This window comes from Aphelocoma coerulescens, unplaced genomic scaffold (genome assembly GCF_041296385.1).
Source record: "Aphelocoma coerulescens isolate FSJ_1873_10779 unplaced genomic scaffold, UR_Acoe_1.0 HiC_scaffold_325, whole genome shotgun sequence".
In the NCBI taxonomy this organism is placed as follows: Eukaryota; Metazoa; Chordata; class Aves; order Passeriformes; family Corvidae; genus Aphelocoma; species Aphelocoma coerulescens.
In genome coordinates this window covers 12,067-26,154 of record NW_027183669.1, presented here as the reverse complement: position 1 = coordinate 26,154, position 14,088 = coordinate 12,067, and the positions used below count along the sequence as shown (strand labels likewise).

At 62.4% G+C, this 14,088-nt stretch overlaps 1 protein-coding gene across 1 annotated transcript; it reads left to right on the top strand.

Annotated features, from left to right (window-relative positions):
* The first annotated feature begins 2,218 nt into the window (after positions 1-2,218).
* LOC138101531 (sulfotransferase 2B1-like) lies at positions 2,219-11,879 on the top strand. Its single transcript, XM_068999306.1, has 6 exons — positions 2,219-2,383; positions 3,373-3,581; positions 5,284-5,410; positions 6,548-6,642; positions 8,837-9,017; positions 11,236-11,879. Exons 1-6 carry the CDS (start codon positions 2,251-2,253, stop codon positions 11,877-11,879), a joined length of 1,389 nt encoding a protein of 462 aa, XP_068855407.1. The 5' UTR covers positions 2,219-2,250.
* Positions 11,880-14,088: the final 2,209 nt, after the last annotated feature.

Here is a 14,088-nt window from a genome sequence, read left to right as displayed (position 1 = left end):
GGGGGGGGTCCCAAAATCCAGAGGGAAATCCCAAAATCTGGGGGGGGGGGGTCCCAAAATCCAGGGGAGGCCCCAAAATCCGGGGGGGCCCCAAAATCCGAGGGGGGGACCCCAAAATCCAGGGGAGGCCCCAAAATCCGGGGGGGGGTCCCAAAATCCAGAGGAGGCCCCAAAATCCGGGAGGGGGGTCCCAAAATCCAGAGGAGGCCCCAAAATCCGGGAGGGGGGTCCCAAAATCCAGAGGAGGCCCCAAAATCCGGCGGGAGGGGGGGGCCCAAAAGTGGGGGGAGGGGTGGAAAATTGGGGACCGGGGGGGAGGGTCCCAAAATCTGGGGGGGGAGGGGCCCGAATTTAGGCGGGGGGGTCCCGAAATTGGACGGGGGTGGGGGGGAGGGACCCAAATTTTTGGGTGGGGAGGGTCCCAAATTCAACTTGGGGGAGGGGAGGGGGGGGGTGGGTCCCCAAAATTTGGAGGGGGGGGGGAGGGGAGGTCCAAAATAGGAGTGGGGGAGGGGGGGGGGGGCGAATTTTGGGGGTCGCCAAAATTTAAAGGGGGAGGAGCCCAAAAATTGAGGGGGGGGGGGGGGGGAAGGGGGGGATCCCCAAAACTTTTTGGGGTGAGCCCCAAATTTGCCGTGAGCGGGGTGGGGGAGGGGAACCGGTCCGGGGGGTGTTGCGTAAAGCGGGGGTGGGGGAGGGGCGGGTGGGGTCACGCGTGGCCCCTCCCCCACCCCACCCCTCCCCCCCTCCTCCCCCCCCCGCTCAGGTGCGGCCGCGGCTGCAGGTGAAGGTGGGGGAGGGGATTTGGGGGAGGTTTTTGGGGGGGTTTGGGGCTGGGGGAGGGGAGCGGGGGGGTCGGGGGAGGTTCCTCGCCCCTCCCCCACCCCCACCCCCCCATGGGGCCCACGCGGGTCCCGCCCCTCCCCCACCCGCGGCGTTGCCGTGGAACCGACAGCGGAGGGGGGGGGAGGGAGGGGCGGCTCCGGGACCCCCCCAAAAAACACCCCAAAATCGCCCCAAAAACTCCCCAAAAAACCTCACCGGGACCTGCCCCCCCCCGCGTGGGTCCGAAATCGCCCAAAAACCGCCCAAAATGCCCCAAAAACCTCCCCAAAATCCCCCCCCCCCCCGCGTCCCTCTGTGCCCCGCCCCCCCCCGGCGGCTCCCGGGGCATTTTGGGGGGATTTGGGGGGGATTTGGGGGGAACTTTGGGGAGATTTTGGAGGGAATTTGAGGCGGTTTTTTGGGGGAATTTTCGGGAGGTTTTGGGGGGATTTTGGGGATATTTTGGAGGGAATTTTGGGAGGTTTTGGGGAGATTTTGGGGGATTTGGGGCGGTTTTGGGGGGATTTGGGGCGATTTTGGGGGGAATTTTGGGGATATTTTGGAGGGAATTTCGGGAGGTTTTGGGGGATTTGAGGCGGTTTTGGGGGGATTTTGGAGGGAATTTGGGGCGGTTTTTGGGGGATTCTGGGACGGTTTTGGGGGGGATTTTGGAGGGAATTTCGGGAGGTTTGGGGGGGGATTTTGGAGGCAATTTTGCGTTGTTTTTGGGGGAACTTTGGGGAGATTTTGAAGGGAATTTGGGGCGGTTTTGGGGGATTCTGGGGCGGTTTTGGGAGGAATTTCGGGAGGTTTTGGGGGGAATTTTGGAGGGAATTTGGGGAGTTTCTGGGGCGATTCTGGAGCGGGTTTTGGGGAGATTTCGGGTGGTTTTTGGGGGATTCTGGGGCGTTTTTTGGGGAGATTCTGGGACGGTTTTGGGGAAGATTTCGGGTGGTTTCGGGGGGATTCTGGGGCGTTTTTTGGGGAGATTTCAGGTGGTTTTTGGGGGATTCTGGGGCGTTTTTTGGGGGATTCTGGGGCGGTTTTTGGGGAGATTTCAGGTGGTTTTTGGGGGATTCTGGGGCGGTTTTGGGGGAGATTTCGGGTGGTTTCGGGGGGATTCTGGGGCGTTTTTGGGGGGAGATTTCGGGTGGTTTTGGGGGGATTCTGGGGCGTTTTTGGGGGGATTCTGGGGCGTTTTTGGGGGGAGATTTCGGGTGGTTTTTGGGGGATTCTGGGGCGTTTTTTGGGGAGATTTCGGGTGGTTTTGGGGGGATTCTGGGGCGGGTTTTGAGGAGATTTCAGGTGGTTTTTGGGGGATTCTGGGGCGGTTTTCGGGGGGATTTTTCGGGGTTTTGGGGACGAGGCCGCTCCCTCCCCCCAGGTGCCCCCAGGTGCCCCCCAGGTGCCCCCCAGGTGCCCCCGATGTCGCGCGGGTACTTCCAGCACGGGGGGGTGACGTTCCCGGGGCTCCTTTACTCCCCCCGCGGCCTCGAGGCCGCCCGCGACTTCCCCGTGGAGGACGACGACGTCTTCAACGTCACCTACCAGAAATCGGGTGCGGATTTGGGGCCAAAAACGGCGATTTCGGGAAAATCCCAAAAATCCAGGCCGAGATCGCGGGATTTTGGGGTGGGGGGGACGCGTGGGGGGCTCAGGGAGGGACCCCAAAGGGAGCCAAGGATGGGGAGGGGGACCCTGAAATCTGGGGGGGAATCCGGGGGTTTTGGGGAAATCCAGGAGATCCTGAGCCTGATCCCCCGGGCTCCCAAGGGACTCCCAAAAAAACCCGAAACGACCCCAAAATGGCCCCAGAGAGCCCAAAAAATCCCCAAAAGGACCCCAAAATAAGCCCAGGGACCTCATAGGGAGCCCCAGAATGACCCCAAAACGGCCCCAGAGACCCCAAAACGACCGCAAAAAAAAAAAAAAACCAAACCCAAGATGACCCCCAAAAATTACCCAAAAACCCCAAATTCCCGATTTTTAGGGACGGTGTGGATGCTGGAGATCCTGAGCCTGATCCGCCAGGACGGGGATCCCCAAAGGGACCCCAAAAACCCTTAAAAAAAAACAGAAAAAAAACCCTTTAAAAAACAGAAAAAAACTCCTAAAAAACCAGAAAATACCCTTAAAAAACCTTAAAAAAACCCAATAAAACGCCCAAAATTGCCGAAAATTCCCGTTTTTAGGGACGGTGTGGATGCTGGAGATCCTGAGCCTGATCCGCCAGGACGGGGACCCCAAAGAGACCCCAAAAACCACCCGAAAACCCTTCAAACCCAGAAAAAAAACCCTTAAAAATCCAGAAAAAAACGTTTAAAAAACCCAATAAAACGCCCAAAATTGCCGAAAATTCCCATTTTTTAGGGACGGTGTGGATGCTGGAGATCCTGAGCCTGATCCGCCAGGACGGGGATCCCAAAGGGACCCCAAAAACCCTTAAAAAAGCCCAGAAAAAACCTTAAAAAAACAGAAAATACCCTTAAAAAACCTTAAAAAAAACCCAATAAAACGCCCAAAATTGCCGAAAACTCCCGTTTTTAGGGACGGTGTGGATGCTGGAGATCCTGAGCCTGATCCGCCAGGACGGGGATCCCGGCTGGTGCCGCTCGGTGCCCAACTGGGACCGGGGCCCGTGGCTGGAGACGCTCCTGGGCTACCGGCGGGCTCGTGGCAACGCCCGGCCCCGCATCATCAGCTCGCACCTGCCCGTGCAGATGTTCCCCAGGGCCTTCTTCGGCTCCAAGGCCAAGGTTTCTGGGGGAAAAAACGGCGATTTTGGGCAAAAAACGGGGATTCGGGGGGAAAAACGGGGATTTGGGGGGGGGGAAATGGGGATTTTGGGGGGAAAAACGGGGGGGAAATGGGTTTTTTGGGGGGAAAATATGGGGGATTTCGGGGGGGAAAACGGGGGGGTTGGGGAAAAAATGAGGATTTGGGGGGTAAAAACGGGGATTTGGGGAAAAAACGGGGGGTTCGGGAAAGAAAACGGGGATTTTGGGGGGGGAAAAACGGGGATTGGGGGAAAAAATGGGCATGTGGGGGAAAACAATGGGGACTTGGGGAAAAATGGGGATTTGGGGTCAAAAATGGGGATTTGGGGTCAAAACCGGGGATTTGGGGGAAAAAATGGGGATTTTGGGGGAAAAAACGGGGGGGAAATGTTTTTTTTTGGGGAAAATATGGGGGATTTCGGGGGGGGGAATGGGGGGGTTGTGGGAGGTTTGGTGTCAGGAACGGGGGATTTGGGGGAAAAAAAAACGGGGGGTTGGGGGAAAATGGAGATTTGGGGGAAAAACGGGGGTTCTGGAAAGAAAACGGGGATTTGGGGGGAAAAAACGGGGATTTGGGGAAAAAACGGGATTCGGGAAAGAAAACTGGGATTCTGGGGGGGAAAAACGGGAATTTGGGGAAAAAAACGGGGATTTTGGGGGGGGGGAATGGGGATTTGGGGGAAAAAATGGGGATGTGCGGGAAAAAATGGGGATTTGGGGAAAAATGGGGATTGGGGGGAAAAAACGGGGATTTTGGGGGGAAAATGGGGATGTGGGGGAAAACAATGGGGATTTGGGGAAAAATGGGGATTTGGGGTCAAAAATGGGGATTTGGGGGAAAAAACCAGGGATTTTTGGGGGAAAAAACGGGGATTTGGGGGGGGAAATGGGGATTTTGGGGGAAAAAACAGGGAGGAAATGGTTTTTTGGGGAAAAAATGGGGGATTTCGGGGGGGAAAAGGGGGCGTTGTGGGAGATTTGGTGTCAGGAACGGGGGATTTGGGGGAACAAATGGGGATTGGGGGGAAAAACGGGGATTTGGGGGGGAAAATGGGGATTTTGGGGGGAAAAAAACCCGGGGATTTGGGGGAAAATGGAGACTGGGGGGAAAACGGGGGTTCTGGAAAGAAAATGGGGATTTTGGGGGGAAAATGGGGATTTGGGGGGGAAAAACGGGGATTTGGGGGGGAAATGGGGATTTTGGGGGAAAAAACAGGGATTTGGGGGGGAAAATGGGGATTTTGGGGGGAAAAAAACAGGGATTTGGGGGGGAAAAATGGGAGTCTGGGGGAAAAACGGGGAGTTTGGGGGAAAAACCGGGGATTTGGGGGAAAAAATGAGGATTTTGGAGGAAAAGCCGGGGATTTGGGGTAAAAAACCCCGGGGATTTGGGGGAAAACGGAGATTTGGGGAAAAAACGGGGGGGTTGGGGAAAAAAAACGGGGATTTTGGGGGGAAAAATTAGGGATTTAGGGTTAGAAATGAGGGGTTTGGGGTCAGAAATGTCGGATTTGGGGGCGGGAGTGTCAGACTTGGATGGGATTTGAGCAGATTTTGGGTCAGAAACGTCGGATTTCGATGGGATTTGGGGTCAGGAAGGTGGGATTCGGGGGGGGGTCGGGATTTTTGGGGTTTGGGGGGATTTTTGGGGTCCCCCACGGCCGTGCCCCCCCCTCCCCAGGTGATTTACACCGTGCGGGACCCCAAGGACGTCCTGGTGTCCCTGTTCCACTTCGCGCGGATCTTCCGACCCTACAAAGACCCCGGGAGCCTCGAGGAGTTCATGGAGAAGTTCCTGGAGGGCGACGGTGCCGAATTCGGGGGGCTTCGGGGTTTTGGGGGGGTTTGAGGAGGATTTGGGGGGGTTTGGGGGGGGTTGAGGAGGATTTGGGGGGATTTAGGGGGATTTGAGGAGGATTTGGGGGGATTTAGGGGGGTTTGGGAGGATTTGGGGGGATTTAGGGGGGTTTGGGAGGATTTGGGGGATTTGGGGGGATTTGAGGAGGATTTGGGGGGATTTAGGGGGGTTTGGGAGGGATTGGGGGAATTTTGGGAGGGATTGGGGGGATTTGGGGGGGTTGAGAGGGATTGGGAGGGGATTTGGGGGGATTTAGGGAGGATTTGGGGGGATTTTCGGGGGTTTGAGGAGGATTTGGGGGAATTTAGGGGGGTTTGGGAGGGATTGGGGGGATTTAGGGGGATTTGAGGAGGATTTGGGGGAATTTTGGGGGGTTTGGGAGGGATTGGGGGGGGGGATTTGGGGAGGTTTTATTGGGAATTTCCGCGATTTCGAAGGTTTTGCTGGATTTTGGGGGGGATTTTGGGGGATTTTGAGGGCGATTTGGGGGTCAGAAGTTCAGAGTTTGGGAAGCTGGGGTGGTTATTCGGCAGATTGAGGGGGATTTGGGGGATTTGGGGGGATTCAGGGGGATTTCGGGGTGGTCTCGGGTGGGTTTGGGGTGGGAAATTGGGGATTTGGGGGGATCTGAAGGGATTTTGGGGCAGATTTGGGGTGGGAAATTGGGGATTTGGGGGGATCTGAAGGGATTTTGGGGCCGGGAGGGATCTGAAGGGATTTTGGGGCAGATTTGGGGTCAGAACTTGGAGATTGGGAGGGATCCGAAGGGATTTTGGGGCGGATTTGGGGTCAGAAATTGGGGATTTGGGGGGATCTGAAGGGATTTTGGGGCGGATTTGGGGTGGGAAATAGGGAATCTGGGGGGATCTGAAGGAATTTTGGGGCCGGGAGGGATCTGAAGGGCTTTTGGGGTGGATTTGGGGTGGGAAACTGGGGATTTGGGGGGATCCAAAGGGATTTTGGGGCGGATTTGGGGTGGGAACTTGGGGATTTGGGGGGATCCGAAGGGATTTTGGGGCGGATTTGGGGGTTTCGGGCCCCGCCGGCGCCCCCAGCGCTGTCCCCAGCAATGTCCCCGTGTCCCCAGTGCCCTTCGGCTCCTGGTTCCAGCACGTCCGGGGGTGGCTCCAGCTCCGGGGCCGCGAGAATTTCTTCTGGATCAGCTACGAGGAGCTGCAGCAGGTGGGGTCACCTGGGGGTCACCGGGGGGTCACCTGGGGGTCACCTGGGGTCACCTGGGGTCACCTGGGGTCACCTGGGGGTCACCTGGGGGTCACCTGGGGTCACCTGGGGTCACCTGAGGTCACCTGGGGGTCACCCGAGGTCACCTGGGGTCACCCTGGGGTCACCTGGGGTCACCTGGGGTCACCCTGGGGTCACCTGGGGGTCACCGGGGGGTCACCTGGGGTCACCTGAGGTCACCCTGGGGTCACCTCGGGGTCACCCGGGGGTCACCTGGGGTCACCCTGGGGTCACCTGGGGTCACCCTGGGGTCACCTGGGGTCACCTGAGGTCACCCTGGGGTCACCTCGGGGTCACCCGGGGGTCACCTGGGGTCACCCTGGGGTCACCTGGGGTCACCTGGGGTCACCTGAGGTCACCTGGGGTCACCTGGGGTCACCCTGGGGTCACCTGGGGTCACCCGGGGGTCACCTGGGGTCACCCTGGGGTCACCTGGGGGTCACCTGGGGTCACCTGGGGGTCACCTGGGGTCACCTCGGGGTCACCTGGGGTCACCCGGGGGTCACCTGGGGTCACCCTGGGGTCACCCTGGGGTCACCCTGGGGTCACCCGGGGGTCACCTGGGGTCACCTGGGGGTCACCTGGGGTCACCTGGGGTCACCTCGGGGTCACCTGGGGTCACCTGGGGGTCACCTGGGGTCACCCGGGGGTCACCTGGGGTCACCCTGGGGTCACCTGGGGGTCACCTGAGGTCACCCGGGGGTCACCTGGGGTCACCCTGGGGTCACCCGGGGGTCACCTGGGGTCACCTCGGGGTCACCCGGGAGTCACCCGGGGGTCACCCTGGGGTCACCGGGGGTCACCTCGGGGTCACCCGGGGGTCACCCGGGGGTCACCTGGGGTCACCCTGGGGTCACCGGGGGTCACCTGGGGTCACCTGGGGTCACCTGGGGGTCACCCTGGGGGTCACCTGGGGGTCACCCTGGGGTCACCTGGGGTCACCCTGGGGTCACCTTGGGGTCACCCTGGGGTCACCTGGGGTCACCTGGGGGTCACCTGGGGGTCACCTGAGGTCACCCTGGGGTCACCCTGGGGTCACCCTGGGGTCACCTGTGCCACCCTCGGCTCACCCCCGGTGTCCCCTCGGTGTCCCCAGGGCCACCCCAGCCTCATCTCAGCGTCCCCAGGGTCACCTCAGGGTCACCCTGATGTCCCCAAATCTCCTCAGTGTCCCCGAGTGTCCCCGAGTGTCCCCTGAGTGTCCCTTGAGTGTCCCCTCTGTGTCCCTGAGCGTCCCCTGTCCCGTGTCCCCTCAGTGTCCCCTTGTGCCCCTCGGTGTCCCCCAAATGTCCCCTCGGTGTCCCCTCGGTGTCCCCTTGGCTCCCTGAGTGTCCCCTGAGTGTCCCCTCAGTGTCCCCTCAGTGTCCCCCAAATGTCCCCTGGGTGTCCCTGATGTCCCCTCATGTCCCCTGGGTGTCCCTGGGTGTCCCCTGGGTGTCCCCCGGGTGTCCCCGATGTCCCCTGATGTCCCCTGGGTGTCCCTGGGTGTCCCCTGGGTGTCCCCCGGGTGTCCCCGATGTCCCCCGGGTGTCCCCTGGGTGTCCCTGGGTGTCCCCTGGGTGTCCCCCGGGTGTCCCCGATGTCCCCTGATGTCCCCTGGGTGTCCCTGATGTCCCTGGGTGTCCCCTGATGTCCCCTGGGTGTCCCTGGGTGTCCCCTGGGTGTCCCCCGGGTGTCCCCGATGTCCCCTGATGTCCCCTGGGTGTCCCTGATGTCCCTGGGTGTCCCCTCATGTCCCCTGGGTGTCCCCTGGGTGTTCCCTGGCTGTCCCTGATGTCCCCTGATGTCCCCTGGGTGTCCCCCGGCTGTCCCTGATGTCCCCGATGTCCCCGGCTGTCCCTGATGTCCCCTGGGTGTCCCTGATGTCCCTGGGTGTCCCCTGCTGTCCCCGATGTCCCCGGCTGTCCCTGATGTCCCTGGGTGTCCCTGATGTCCCTGGCTGTCCCTGCTGTCCCCGATGTCCCCGGCTGTCCCTGATGTCCCTGGGTGTCCCCCGATGTCCCCGGCTGTCCCCGATGTCCCTGGGTGTCCCCTGGGTGTCCCCCGGCTGTCCCTGGCTGTCCCTGATGTCCCCTGGGTGTCCCTGATGTCCCTGGCTGTCCCTGCTGTCCCCGATGTCCCCGGCTGTCCCCAGGACCTGCGTGGCAGCGTCCAGCGCCTCTGCGCCTTCCTGGGGCGCCGCCTGAGCGCGGCCGCGCTGGACGCCGTGGTGGCCAACGCCTCCTTCGCCGCCATGAGCCACAACCCCATGAGCAACTTCAGCCGCAGCCCCCAGTTCATCCTGGACCGGCGGCGCGGGCCCTTCCTGCGCAAGGGTGGGCACCGGGGTGGCACCGGGGTGGGCACCGGGGTGGGCACCGGGGTGGCACCGGGGTGGCACTGGGATGGGCACTGGGGTGGCACTGGGGTGGCACTGGGATGGGCACTGGGATGGGCACTGGGGTGGGCACCGGGGTGGGCACCGGGGTGGGCACCGGGGTGGGCACTGGGGTGGGCACTGGGGTGGCACCGGGGTGGGCACTGGGGTGGGCACCGGGGTGGCACCGGGGTGGCACTGGGGTGGCACTGGGGTGGGCACCGGGGTGGGCACTGGGATGGGCACTGGGGTGGGCACTGGGGTGGCACTGGGGTGGCATTGGGGTGGGCAGTGGGGTGGCACCGGGGTGGCACCGGGGTGGCACCGGGGTGGGCACTGGGGTGGGCACTGGGGTGGGCACCGGGGTGGCACCGGGGTGGGCACTGGGATGGGCACTGGGGTGGGCACTGGGGTGGCACTGGGGTGGCACTGGGGTGGGCACTGGGGTGGGCACTGGGGTGGGCACTGGGGTGGCACTGGGGTGGGCACCGGGGTGGGCACTGGGGTGGGCACTGGGGTGGCACTGGGGTGGCACTGGGGTGGGCACCGGGGTGGGCACCGGGGTGGGCACCGGGGTGGCACTGGGATGGGCACTGGGGTGGCACTGGGGTGGCACTGGGGTGGGCACCGGGGTGGCACTGGGGTGGCACCGGGGTGGGCACCGGGGTGGGCACCGGGGTGGCACTGGGGTGGGCACTGGGGTGGCACCGGGGTGGGCACTGGGGTGGGCACTGGGATGGGCACTGGGATGGGCACTGGGGTGGCACTGGGGTGGCACTGGGGTGGGCACTGGGGTGGCACTGGGGTGGGCACTGGGTGGGCACCGGGGTGGGCACCGGGGTGGCACTGGGGTGGCACTGGGGTGGCACTGGGGTGGCACCGGGGTGGGCACCGGGGTGGGCACCGGGGTGGCACTGGGGTGGGCACTGGGGTGGGCACCGGGGTGGGCACCGGGGTGGGCACTGGGGTGGGCACTGGGGTGGGCACCGGGGTGGGCACCGGGATGGGCACTGGGGTGGGCACCGGGGTGGGCACCGGGGTGGGCACCGGGGTGGGCACCGGGATGGGCACCGGGGTGGGCACTGGGGTGGCACCGGGGTGGGCACTGGGGTGGGCACCGGGGTGGGCACCGGGGTGGCACCGGGGTGGGCACTGGGGTGGGCACCGGGGTGGGCACCGGGGTGGGCACTGGGGTGGCACTGGGGTGGCACCGGGGTGGGCACCGGGGTGGGCACTGGGGTGGCACTGGGGTGGAACCGGGGTGGGCACCGGGGTGGGCACTGGGGTGGCACCGGGGTGGGCACTGGGGTGGCACTGGGGTGGCACTGGGGTGGCACCGGGGTGGGCACTGGGGTGGCACTGGGGTGGCACTGGGGTGGCACCGGGGTGGGCACCGGGACGGGGGTGGCAGCGGGGACAGCAATGGGGACACTGAGGGTGTTGGGGACATCTGGGACATTTGGGGGTGTTGGGGACATTTTGGGGACTGGGGACATTTGGGACATTTGGGGCTGTTGGGGGGATTTGGGGGTGTTGTGGACATTTGGGACATTTGGGGACATTTTGGGGATTGGGGACATTTGGGGCATTTGGGGATATTTGGGATGTTAGAGATATTTGGGGACTTTGGGGGATTTGGGGGTGTTGGGGACATTGGGAACATTTGGGGACATTTGGGGACATTGGGAATATCCAGGGGATTTGGGGACATCGGGAACATTTGGGATAACTGGGGGATTTGGGGACATTTGGGGATAATTGGGGATATTTGAGACATTTGGGGACATCGGGGACATTTGGGGGCATTGGAAAATTTCGGGACATCGGGAGGATTTGGGGAGATTTGGGGACAATTGGGGTGTTGGGGATATTTGGGAGATTCGGGGACATTTTGGGGATTTGGGACATTTGGGGACATCGGGGCCGTATTTGGGGGAATTCAGGGGGTCCCTCCTGGTTTTGGGGGATGGAATTCGGGGATTTTTTGTGGGATTTTGGCACTTCCTGAAAGGTTTTGTTTTGGGGTTTTTTTGGGGGCGGGGGGTTTGTGGCTCCTTCCCAGCTCTGGGGGTGGGAATTTTTTTTTGGGGGGGGGGGGGGGCGGGTGGGAGTTTTTGGGGAGTGGGATTTTAGAGGGGTCCGAGCCCCGATTTCCCCGTTTTGCGCCGTTCCCGCAGGGATTTCGGGGGACTGGCGGAACCACCTGAGCCCGGAGCAGAGCCGGCGCTTCGACCTCGTGTACCGGGAGCGAATGGCGGGGCTGGGGGTCTCCTTCCCCTGGGACCCCCCCCCCGAGGGCGAGACCCCCCCCGAATCCCCTCGGGACCCCCCCCCGAAGGGCGGCACGGGCGGGGAGCCCCCAGAAGAAGGGGAGACCCCCCCCGAAATGGCTCCGGATGCCCCAAAAACCCCCCAGGACACCCCAAAAATGGCTCAGAATGCCCCCAAAACCCCTCAGGACACCCCAAAAATGGCTCAGGATGCCCCAAAAAAAACCCAGAACCCCCCAGAAATGGCTCAGGACCCCCCAAAAATGGCTCAGGACACCCCCAAAACCCCCCAGGACCCCCCAAAAATGGCTCAGGACCCCCCCAAAACCTCCCAAGACCCCCCCAAAATGGCTCAGGACCTCCCAGAAATGGCTCAGGATGCCCCAAAAACCCCCCAGAACCCCCCAAAAACCCCTCAGGACCCCCCAAAAATGGCTCAGGACACCCCCAAAACCCCCCAGGATCTCCCAAAAATGGCTCAGGACCCCCCAGAAATGGCTCAGGACCCCCCAAAAACCCCCCAGGACCCCCCCGGAGCCCCCTCCCCATGACCCCCCCAGCTTGGATGTCCCCCAGGACCCCTCCAAGGAACCCTGGGATCCCCCAAAAGGGGAGGAGACCCCCAGAGACCCCCCCAGGAACCCCCGAATTTGCCCAGGACCTCTCTGAGACCCCCTAAAGCCCCCCAAGACCCCCTCCCCAATTTGGGCGTCCCCACATCTGCCCCCCAGTGCCTTCGGGGGCCTCCCAAAGGCAGGACCCCTCCCCAAATTGGGCTAATTAATAAAGACCAATCAATGGTGCCGTTAATTGATGCCAAAGGGGGGGTTTATTTGGGGAGGGGGTTTATCTGGGGAGGGGTCGTGCCGGTGCTGCTGGTGATGATGAAGGGGGGGCTCCAGGGGGGCTCTTCCTGTGAGAAATTTGGGGAATTTGGGGAGGGGTCCATGGGGATTTTTGGGGGGAAAATACCGAGATTTTTTTAGGAGGAATCCCAGGGGTTTCTGGGGGGAAATCCCAGGGGTTTTTTTGGGGAGGAGTCCCAGAGGTTTTTTGGGGAGGGGTTTCGGGGATTTTTGGGAGGAATCCCAGGGGGTTTTTTTGGGGAGGCGTGCTGGGGATTTTGGGGGCAATCACAGGGGTTTTTTGGGGAGGGGTCTTGGGGATTTTGGGGAGGGGTCCCGAGGCGGGAAAGGTGAGGGGAGAAAAGGGAGGGAAAGGTGAGGGGGGAAAAGGGCGGGAAACGTGAGGGGAGAAAGGGCGGGAAAGGTGAGGGGGGAAAAGGGAGGGAAACGTGAGGGGAGAAAAGGGAGGGAAAGGTGAGGGGGGAAAAGGGAGGGAAAGGTGAGGGGGGAAAAGGGAGGGAAAGGTGAGGGGGGAAAAGAGAGGGAAATGTGAGGGGAAAAGGGAGGGAAATGTGAGGGGGGAAAAGAGAGGGAAAGGTGAGGGGGAAAAGGGAGGGAAAGGTGAGGGGGGAAAAGGGAGGGAAAGGTGAGGGGGAAAAGGGCGGGAAAGGTGAGGGGGGAAAGGGCGGGAAAGGTGAGGGGAGAAAAGAGAGGGAAAGGTGAGGGGGGAAAAGAGAGGGAAAGGTGAGGTGGGTGGGGAGGCGAGGGGGGAGTTGGGGCACCCCAAAAGAGGGGCTGGGACGCCCCAACCCCGCCGTGTCCGTGACGTTCTCGGGGGTGTCCAGAAGGTCCCGGTGGTTTCTCCAAGGTTCTCCCGGTGCCCGAGAGGTTCTGCTGAAGGATCTCCTGGTCTCTGCGAAGGGTTCTAGAAGGGTCTGCGGGGCTCTAGAGGCTCCCACAAGGTTCTAGAGGGGTCTCCAGGGCTCCAGAGGCATCGGGAGGGGGGGGGGGTTGGGTGGGTTTCTAGATGCTTCTGCAGGGCTCTGGGAAGTTTCTCTGGGTTTCTAGATCTGTCTGTGGGTTCTAGAACTCTCTGTGGGGTTCTGGGGGTGTCTGCGGGGTTTCTAGAGCTGCCCACGGGGTTCTGGAGGTGCCTGAGGGGTTCTGGGGGTGTCTGTGGGGTTCTGGGGGGTCGCTGTGGGATTCTGGGGGTCTCTGTGGGGTTCTGGGGGTGTCTGCGGGGTTCTGGAGGTGTTTGAGGGGTTCTGGAGGTGTCTGTGGGGTTCTTGGGGTGTTTGAGGGGTTCCGGGGGTCTCTGTGGGGTTCTGGGGGGTTCCGGGGGTCTCTGTGGGGTTCCAGGGGTCTCTGTGGGGTTCCGGGGGTCTCTGCGGGGTTCCAGGGGTCTCTGTGGGGTTCTGGGGGTTCCGGGGGTCTCTGTGGGGTTCCAGGGGTCTCTGTGGGGTTCTGGGGGGTTCCGGGGGTCTCTGCGGGGTTCCGGGGGTCTCTGCGGGGTTCTGGGGATGTCTGTGGAGTTCTGGAGGTGTCTGTGGGATTCTGGGGGTCTCTATGGGGTTCTGGGGGTCTCTGCGGGGTTCCAGGGGTGTTTGAGGGATTCCAGGGGTCTCTGCGGGGTTCCGGGGGTCTCTGCGGGGTTCCGGGGGTCTCTGCGGGGTTCTGGGGGGTTCCGGGGGTCTCTGCGGGGTTCCAGGGGTCTCTGTGGGGTTCTGGGGGTTCCGGGGGTCTCTGCGGGGTTCCAGGACCGTCTCTGTGGGGTTCCGGGGGTCTCTGTGGGGTTCCGGGGGTCTCTGTGGGGTTCTGGGGGGTTCCGGGGGTCTCTGCGGGGTTCCGGGAGTCTCTGCGGGGTTCTGGGGGGTTCCGGGGGTCTCTGCGGGGTTCCGGGGGTCTCTGCGGGGTT

Excerpts from the sequence above, each read along its gene's own strand:
- LOC138101531 (XM_068999306.1), top strand. The coding sequence starts at position 2,251 with ATGTCGCGCGGGTACTTCCAGCACGGGGGGGTGACGTTCCCGGGGCTC. Across the intron at positions 2,384-3,372 it reads CGTCACCTACCAGAAATCGG|GGACGGTGTGGATGCTGGAG; the intron begins GTGCGGATTTGG and ends TCCCGTTTTTAG. Across the intron at positions 9,018-11,235 it reads CGGGCCCTTCCTGCGCAAGG|GGATTTCGGGGGACTGGCGG; the intron begins GTGGGCACCGGG and ends CCGTTCCCGCAG.